This window comes from Lynx rufus, unplaced genomic scaffold (assembly GCF_022079265.1).
Source record: "Lynx rufus isolate CCGP_SWC_20201006 ecotype Redwood Valley unplaced genomic scaffold, mLynRuf1.p SCAF_21, whole genome shotgun sequence".
NCBI lineage: Eukaryota > Metazoa > Chordata > Mammalia > Carnivora > Felidae > Lynx > Lynx rufus.
Genome location: NW_025814836.1, coordinates 459,602 through 468,963, shown reverse-complemented (window position 1 = coordinate 468,963; position 9,362 = coordinate 459,602). Strand labels below are relative to the sequence as shown.

Below are 9,362 nucleotides of genomic sequence, written 5' to 3'. Positions count from 1 at the left end.
CTTTAATAAAATCATGTTTAAAAAAAATTTTTTTTTAAGTTTATTTATTTATTTTGAGAGAGACAGAGACAAAGTGAGTAGGGGAGGGGCAGAGAGAAAAAGGAGAGAGAGAATCTCACGCAGGCTCTGGGCTGCTAGCGTGGAGCCTGATGAAACCAGCAAGATCATAACTCATGAAACTCATGAAACTCATCATAACTCATGAAACCAGCAAGATCATAACCTGACCCCAAACCAAGAGTTGGACGCTTAACCAATGGACCCACCAGGCACCCCAACAGAATCACTTTTTTGCACCAAAGATGTCTCAAGAATTCTTTCTTGGCCATTGGCTCCAGACCCCCATCACTCCAAAACCTTATCAACAACACTAAATGAATGAACACAATTAAGTTTTATTAGTTTGATTTCTGTAACCTTTAAATCATACCTTACAAATTAGACTGTCACAACTGGATTTAGTAGAAGCAGAGGAATCAAGTTCACTATTTTCTGAAACACTGACACAAAAAAAGGAACAATGACTTAGAAAAGGTTATTCATAAAAGACCATCAGAAAAATCCCTAAACAAAAGCTAAATAAGCATTAAGTTTAATTCTAATTGGTAGTGGATTTTATTACAATGAGCTGGTATTAAATTTCTTAAGTCCATAAATCTTTCCCCAAACATTACTGATCCTTTGCTAAGGAATATATGGATGAACTCAGCAGCATTTTGACATAGCTAGTTGTTGGAACATTCCATAGAAAAATGCAAAATAATTCTGTAAGAACATGATGGCAACAATTAGCAGCTAATATTCTCAGACTTTCTAATTACCAAAGGCATATACAATTTTAGTCTAGAAAAATAATTTTATAAAATTAAGCTTTTAAATTGAAAAGTACCCCTTTTAACAGGCACAGAGATACTGAAAAATAGTCACTAAAAATCTTACTAAATAGTTTATGGAAAGAAAAACATGCCCTTAGAGTTATTAAATGCAGTCAGTACTGGGACTCTTCAAAAACATGATGTACATGTCCTCAGCTGCTGGCCAGGGACTGGTGGATAGGTGGCTGAAAACAGCGAACATGCTCCACAGGTGTGCTTTCTCCATCACCAGACTTCAAGTACTTGTCCAAGATAGTAATTATCTCATCATTTAGGATCTGGAACTTGCGAATTCTCTCCACCATTTTCTTCAATGGCTGCAACAGTTAAAATTAGGATGTTTTATTATTAAAACATGTACATTTATTCTTCATGTTTCAAAATGTCAGAATTTTCACATTTTCTCAAAAATTATAGCAAACTACTAGCACACATCTCTGTAATGTACCTATTGGACAATGAATGTATTTTGCATTTAAATACATTTCTCTATTGGTTTCATACTACTGATAGTAGATTTACTTTTACAACTTAGACCTATTCATTCAACACACAGGTATTAAGAACCTGCTGTGTGCTAAAAATTGGTGACGTAAAGATGAAGATAATATGGTCAGTGGGGAAAGACCAGTAATCTAATACAAGTTTTAGATTTCCAGTTATTATAGACAGGATACTTTGATAGATCCTCCTGGTTTAATAATAAAAGACACACACACACACACACACACACACACACACACAGACACACAGACAGACAGACACACACATGCACACACACACACACAGGAAGAAACTTTAAAAAGCACTGCAGGTTTTGTCTATGCAGGAAGTAAAGCAGAAGCCAGGACCTCCTCAGGGACAGATGCCACCAGCAGCAGTGAGATGAGGAGATGGCCTGGGCTGTAAGCAAGCTGGGCTACACCTGAAGACTCCCCATGAAGCCAGGACCCTCTAATTAGGCTAATGTGGCCCCAAGTTGGTAACAGCCTGTGGAGATGAGAAGCAAATAAATATCTTGGGAGAAAAGCAATCCAAATTAAGTTCAATTGGACAAGAGCTGGCAAATAAAAAACCTAACACACAAAACATTTCAGAATTTGAGATAACCTTTGAGGCCTCACATACTAGAATTAAAAAATATAATACATCAAATGTGTAAAAAAAAAAGGGAAAAATTCAGTGAAGAAGATAAAATGATCAATTACCACCAAGATTTGAACTAAATCAAACTTGTAAGTATGTATGTATGTATGTGTGTATATATGTAGGCATCACACACGTATGTATGTATATATGTACGTACATAGGATTCACACTCAGTGTGGAGCCCAATGCTGCGCTTGAACTCATGACCCTGAGATCAAGTCAGGTGCTTAACCGACTGAACCACCCAGGCATCCTCCGAATCAAAAATTTAAAAATAAACTACTATTTCTCAAAACTAAAAACAGCAGATTAGACACAGCTGAATGAATTAGATAACTGAATAAAGTACTCTGGGAACAGCCCAGAGAGACAAGAAAATGGGAGATACGGAAGGTAGAGTAGCCCCTTAAAGACGTCCATGCCTGAATCCCCAGAACCTATGAAAATGTTACCTTTCATGGCAAAAGAGACTGTAAATGTAGTTAAGATTAGACTTTAAAATGGGGAAACTACCCTGGATTTTCTAGGTGAATCCAACCTAATCATATGAGCAGAGAACTTCCTTCAGGTAGAGGCAGGAGATATAGCAGAAAGGAAAGTTGATAGATTGGAAGCATGGGAGGGACTTGACCCGCCTTGGCTGGAGGGGTTCATGTGGAAAGTAGAAGGATTAAGCCAATGGGCAGTAAAGAAATGGGGACCTTGGTCCTCTAACTGCAAGGGACTGCAACCAGCCAACCACCTGAATGAGCCTGGAAGCAGATTCATCCCCAGAGGCTCCAGAAAGGAACACAGTGCTACAGACACACTAATTTTGGCCTTGAGATGATAAATAAAGTCAGTTGAGTCATTCTGTACCCAGACTTCTGACCTACAGAACTGTGAGAGAATGGGTGTTGTTTTAAACCACTAAGCCTGTGGAAATCTGTTGTGGATTTGGAACCTAATTAGAAAACTAACAGGATAAGGGATATGGAAACCAGAAGAATATCTAACAAGTAAGTAACTGCAGTCCTAAAAGAAAATAGAATGGAAGAAAACTAAAATATTTGAAAAGATAATAGCTGAGTATTTTCTAGAATTACAAAGAATCCATAAAATGACAAAGGGAAAAAGGCCTAAAGAGCAGTCATAACAAAGAAATCAAACAAAACAAAACAAACCACACACATTTTGACTATAACAAAGGAAGCCAGAAACTGGAATAATACGCCAATAATCTAAAAATGCAGATTCTATAAGGCTGTATAATATGAAGCAGATCTAAGTACCCTAAAAAGAGAAAGAAAATGGAATAATTACTATTTGAACTGCCTGACTGCTTTACTTAGCAAGTATATTTAGATTCATTTTGGAAAAGAAAGCTTCAGTTGGTGTCACCTTATGTATTGGGATGAAAAACATTCCCAGAAAAATAACTTTTAGTAAATATTTTGTGAAACTTCCACATAGTGGAAGATTCTCTTCCACATACCACATTTTTGATAATCTCATCTTTGCCATCATGTTTCTGGACTTTAAGTAGATGGTAGCAGAAATCCAGGACAGCGAAGCGCCGCTGTTGCCCAAGAAGTACAATGATCATACAGCCAGCCCAGTGGAGCCCGTCGCCAAAGCACTGCCTAGAAATAAGAAGCAACAAGGACAACAAGCAATCAACAAACAATTATAAAGTCTTTTACAACTCTGTGTCCAGAATTCAATGACCAAGGGATCTACTGGGAACAGGCCAGGAAGGGAACGCCAAGCAGCAGATGACGTGTCCTTTTTGGTAAAAGTCTCTTTTGAGTTCCTTTGGCACGCTGTTTCCTAACCTTCTTTCAGATCACAGACCCTCCAAGAACAATGATTCTATGAAGCTGTGGACACCCCCATCTAGAAAATGCACAGTTAAGAAAACTTAACTTACTTAAGTTTCCATGGGTTCAGAGAACACCTAGAAACTTCACCCCGAGTCACCTCCTGAGCATTAAGAACTTCCACTTAAATAGCTTTAAAGCAACTTGAAAAACTTCTAGTCCACTTCCAGAGGAATGTAGTCTTCTATGTGAGCCTAACACCAGCTTGTTCCCACTTTCCCCATCCACTGAGTACACTTACTCGACTGTAAACTCGTGTGTTCCCACAGGAATGCAGTAGACAAACTGCATGGCACTCCAAAGTCTGTGAAACTCAACACACTCATCCACATGCATGACTCCATTGCTGGGCAAAGGCCCACGCCAGATAGGGTCGTCCAGAAAGGTCCGGATCCGAGTCAGGATGACTTCAAACATAGATAGGCCACAGCAGAGACGTTCCTTTGTCAGCAAGTCCCCCTCTCTCGCTATTGCAATTTGCTGCAGAAAGGATGGAATGTTATGAGCCATGGCAGGCTCACTGCTGAAACCAAACTACCCAGATTTATTTCTGACTTACTTGAAAACTATCAATTTGCAGAAGAGGACTTCTAGAAATAAGCATCAGCAACATAAATATGTCAGCTATTACATATATGTCTTACTAGATTAAATATACTTCAGTCTAGGAGAACTGTCTACTATAGCCGTTCTTAACTGGGAGTGATTTTGCCTTCAGAAGACATGTGGCAATGTGTGGAGACATTTTTGATTGTCACAGCTTGGGGTGAGGTGAATGGCATCTAGTCAGCAGAGGTCAGGGATACTGTGTTCTAAAAAAATTTTTCTTAAATTTTATTCCAATGTAGTTAACAGACAGTGTCATATTAGTTTCAGGTATACAATATAGTGATTCAACTATTCCACTCAGTGCTCATCAAGAAAATTATTTTTTTTAAGTGTATTTATTTATTTTTGAGAGAGAAAGCGGGAGAGACAGAGAGAGAGCACGAATGGGGAGCAGGGGAGGGGCAGAGACAGACAAGGAGACACAGAATCCGAAACAGGCTCCAGGCTCCCAGCTGTCAGCACAGAGCCTAATGAGGGGTTCAGACTCACAAGGCTCAGCCTAAGATGCTCAACTGACTGAGCCATCCAGGTGTCCTCAGAAAAGTGTTTTATTCTTAATCCCCTTCACCTATTTCACCCACCTTCCCTCTAACAACCATCAGTTTGTTCTCTGCAGTTGGGTTTTGTAAATTCCACATATGAGTGAAATCACATTGTATTTGCCTTTCTCTGACTAGCTTATTTCACTTACATTATACTCTAGCTCCATCCATATTGTTGCAAATGGCAAGATTTCATTTCTTGATGGTTGAATGACATTCCACTGTGTGTGTATATATATATATATATATACACACACATATACATATATATGTATATGTACATATGTATACATGCACACATACACACCCCATATCTTCTTTATCCATTCATTTATCAATGGACATGTGGGCTGTTTCCATAACTTGCTTTTTTTAAGTAATATCGCAATAAAAATGGGTGCGTTTAACTTTTCAAATTAGTGTTTTTGTATTCCTTGGGTAAATACCCAGCAGTGCGATTACTGGATCCTAGATATAGTTCTATCTATCTATCTATCTATTTATTTAATTTAATGAGGAACCTCCATACTGTTTTCCAAAGTGGACCCACCAGTTTGCATTGCCACCAACAGTGCAAGAAAGTTCCTTTTTCTCAACATCCTCACCAACACTTATTGTTTCTTGTGTTTAGGCTTTCAGCTATTATGAGAGGTGTGAGATGATATCTCATTGTAGTTTTGATTTGCATTTCCTGATGATGAATGAGTGATGTTATCTCCTCATGTGTCTATTGGCCATCTGGATGTCTTCTTTGGAGAAATATCTGTTTAAGTCTTCTGCTCATTTTTAATTGGATTTGGTTTTTTAGTGTCAGTTGTATAAGTTCTTTATATATATTGGATACTAACCCGTTATCGGATGTCACTGGCAAATATCTCCTACCATTCAGCAGTTTGCCTTTTAGTTTTGTTGGTTATATCCTTTGTTATGCAAAAACTTTTTACTCTGATGAAATCCCAATAGTTTATTTTTATAGTTTTGTTTTCCTTGCCTCAAGACACATATCTAGAAAGATGTTGTTATGGCCAATGTCAGAAAAATTACTGCCTTTGTTCTCCTCTAGGACTTTCATGGTTTGAGGTCTCACATTTAGGTCTTTAAACAATTTTGAATTTATTTTTGTATATGGCATAAGAAAGTGATCTAGTTTCATTCTTTTGCATGTAGTTGTCAAGTTTTCCCAACACCATTTGTTGAAAAGACTATCTTTTTCCCATTTCGTATTTTTCCCCCTTTGTCAAAGATGAATTGACTATATAATTGAAGCATTGTTTCTGGACTTTCTATCCTATTCCATTGATCTCTATTTTTGTGCCAGTGCCATACTGTTTGATTACTACAGCTCTGGAATATAACTTTAAATCTGGAATTATGATACTTTCAGCTTTTTTGTTTGTTTGTTTTGTTTTTTTTCTCTCAAGATTGCTGTGGCTACTTGGGATTTCTTTGTGGTTCCACACAAATTTTACCATTCTTTGTTCTAGTTCTGTGAAAATGCTGTTGGTATTTTGATAGGGATTGCATTATATCTGTAGGTTGCTTTGGCTAATATGGATATTTAATAATATTTATTCTCCCAATCCATGAACATGAAATATCTATCCATTTGTTTCTATCATCTTCACTTTCTTTCAGCAATATTTTATCATTTTCAGAGTACAGGTCTTTTACCTCCTTGGTTAAGTTTACTCTTAAATATCTTATTTTTGGTGCAATTATAAATGGGATTGTCTAAATACTTCTTTCTGCTGCTTCATTAGTGTACAGATTAGTACAATGGATTTCTGTACATTGATTTTGTATCCTGGGAATATACTGAATTCATTTATTAGTTCTAGTAGTTTTATGATGGAGTCTTTAGGGTTTTCTATATATAGTATCATGTTATCTGCAAATAATGAAAGTTTTACTTCTTCCTTACCAATTTGGATGCTTTTTATTTCTTTTTGTTGCCTGAGTGCTATGGCTAGGCCTTCCAGTACTAAGTTGAATAAAACTGGTGAGAGTGGACATCCTGTCTTGTTCCTGATCTTAGGGGAAAAGTTCTGTTTTTCACCATTGAGTATGATGTTCACTGTGGGTTTTTTATATAAAGTCTGCATTATGTTGAGGTATGTTCTCTCTAAACCTACTTTGTTGAAGGTTTTTATCAGGAATGGATATTGTACTTTGCTAAATCCTTTTTCTAAGTCTGTTGAGATGATCATATGGTTGTTATCCTTTCTCTTACTGATGTATCACACTGATTGATTAGTGGTGAGTGAACCACCCTTGCATCCCAGGAATGAACTCTCTGTGTCTCTTTCTATGTGTTAGGAAAATCAGCTATGTCTCCTGTTCTCGAAAGAAGTAGCTTTTATGAAGAGGTCCTGTAGTGCCACTTAAGGTGTGTCTCCTATATATGTTATGCATGTCCTGCTGTTGTGGCTGAGCTTTTCCTTCAGTTGTCTGCAGTGGCTCTTTGCCTATTGTGGGTACTTGCTTGGTCCCTGTGGTGTTAATGGGCCAGTCTCATGCTGCCTAGGGCTTGAGTTGAGTCAGACTAGGTGTTTGCCAGAGATGCAGTAGCACCAAACTACAGCTGCTTTCCCTGTACTGTCCCCTGAGCTTTCGTTGGTGGGCAGGGCCTGCAGCCAGACTGGTTGTCTGCCCCCAGCCAACTGCTGGGCCCACCGTTTGACTTGTGTGTGTGGTTATCTTTCCCTCTGTCCAGGGTAAGAGTCATTCTGGACTGGCACTGACCCTTGTCAAGGTACTTGCACACTGCCAGGCCTGTGGCACTGCCCTGGATGGGCTCTGGCCAAGAGCATATTGGAGGGGAGGAGTTGTAATGGCAAGGGGCAGGGGAGCCTGGTATTTGGTGGTATTAGCAAAGTTTGTGCAGCACCAGTCCTCTGTAGGGGGTTCCTGCTATACTGGGACTGAAGTGAGCCTGTCTAGAGGGCGTGGATCTGCTGCAGCACAGCGGGGAGTGGGGTAGCAATGTTAGCAAGTTAGGCAGTAAGTGTCAACATGGTGCTGGCTATACTGAAGGTGGCCATGAGTTTATGCTGGGGGCAGAGGATGGAAATGGTGCCTGCCAGCTCCTTTGTTCCTGGAGAAATCTTCCAAGGATCTCAATCCCTCCAAGATGCGCTCTGAGATGAGTAAACTACTCTCCTTTTCATTTGCCTCAGGTGTTTTTCACACTGCTGCTTCTATGCTATATTTCCATGAGGCTGTTGTGCCAGGGATACTGTTCAACATCCTACAATTCATAAGACAGCCCCCACAACAAAAAATTATCTGATCCAAACTGGGGACAGTGCCACAACTATGAAACCCAGCTCTAGCTTAAGCTGATATAAAATCATGGAACTCTACCCTGACACCTTGCCTCCTATAGGAGACTCCCACTTTCTGTTATTAAAAACCTATGAAAAAAGCCTTCTTCATGAAAGGACAGACCACACAAAAAAGTAACATTTACTGTGTACATCTTACATGCTAGGTGATGTCCTAAGCCCTTTGCATATGTTAGCTCACTTAAACTTCCCAATCATCCTGGGACAAGGTCCAGTTACAAACCCCACTGGAAACACTGAGGCCTGAGAGGACCCATCCAACCTCATTACACCTTCCAGGGTGGGTCATCCAGAACCTGTGTTCTGAAGCCCCAGCCGTGCCAGTGGTTTGATGTGGATACCAAACCTGCCACAGTGACAGCTGTCACAGTATGCATTACCTGAGGGGTCCCCAGTCTTTCAATCAGAGGGACAAGATGCAGTGGGGCGTACTTTGATTCTAGTCTTTTCATTTTGGCATCAAGTCTCTCTCCCTCTGCAGTAGAAAAAAATATTTTAATTTTTTTTTAACTTTCTGTTCCTTTGCACGGAAAATGATTGCTGAAGTTTAATTTTGTCAAAGAAACACATGAAGATTTCTGAAAATTATACACATAGATTCTCTGAACATTGTTTTAGAAAACTGGTTCATTTGATATTTTAACTCAAAATGACAGAACTGATTTTCTGTTCAACATTCATTTTTTTAAACACTAAAAATTATAAATGTAATCAAAATCAAAGAATAGTACAAAAACTCTCTGTACCCATTTGCTATAATGAGGATCAACTCGTGCCACTCTTGTTTCATAGATACTCAACGTCCCCTGCTATTCTGAAGCACATCCAAGATATACCGTTTTAGTCTTAAATATTTCAATTATTCAATATTAATTTAACTATGTTACATTTCCAGTTACCTTCAGTTATGACTGAACAGGGACCAAACTCAAACAAAACTAGCACTGAGTTCTCTGGTCACAAAGACCACGTGTCACCACTCAA

General features: G+C 38.8%; 1 protein-coding gene across 2 annotated transcripts in view; it reads right to left on the bottom strand.

The window, feature by feature from the left end:
• Positions 1-375: 375 nt before the first annotated feature.
• The window catches only part of CYFIP1 (cytoplasmic FMR1 interacting protein 1), a 134,299-nt gene continuing 125,312 nt past the window's right edge, over positions 376-9,362 (bottom strand). For both annotated transcript variants that reach the window (XM_047086676.1, XM_047086675.1), the window contains exons 28-31: positions 8,759-8,853; positions 4,125-4,363; positions 3,499-3,646; positions 376-1,192 (exon numbers count right to left, since the gene is read on the bottom strand). In XM_047086676.1, coding sequence (XP_046942632.1) covers positions 1,028-1,192; positions 3,499-3,646; positions 4,125-4,363; positions 8,759-8,853 — 647 coding nt within the window. In that variant the 3' untranslated portion in view covers positions 376-1,027. The remainder of the gene's footprint in view (positions 1,193-3,498; positions 3,647-4,124; positions 4,364-8,758; positions 8,854-9,362) is intronic.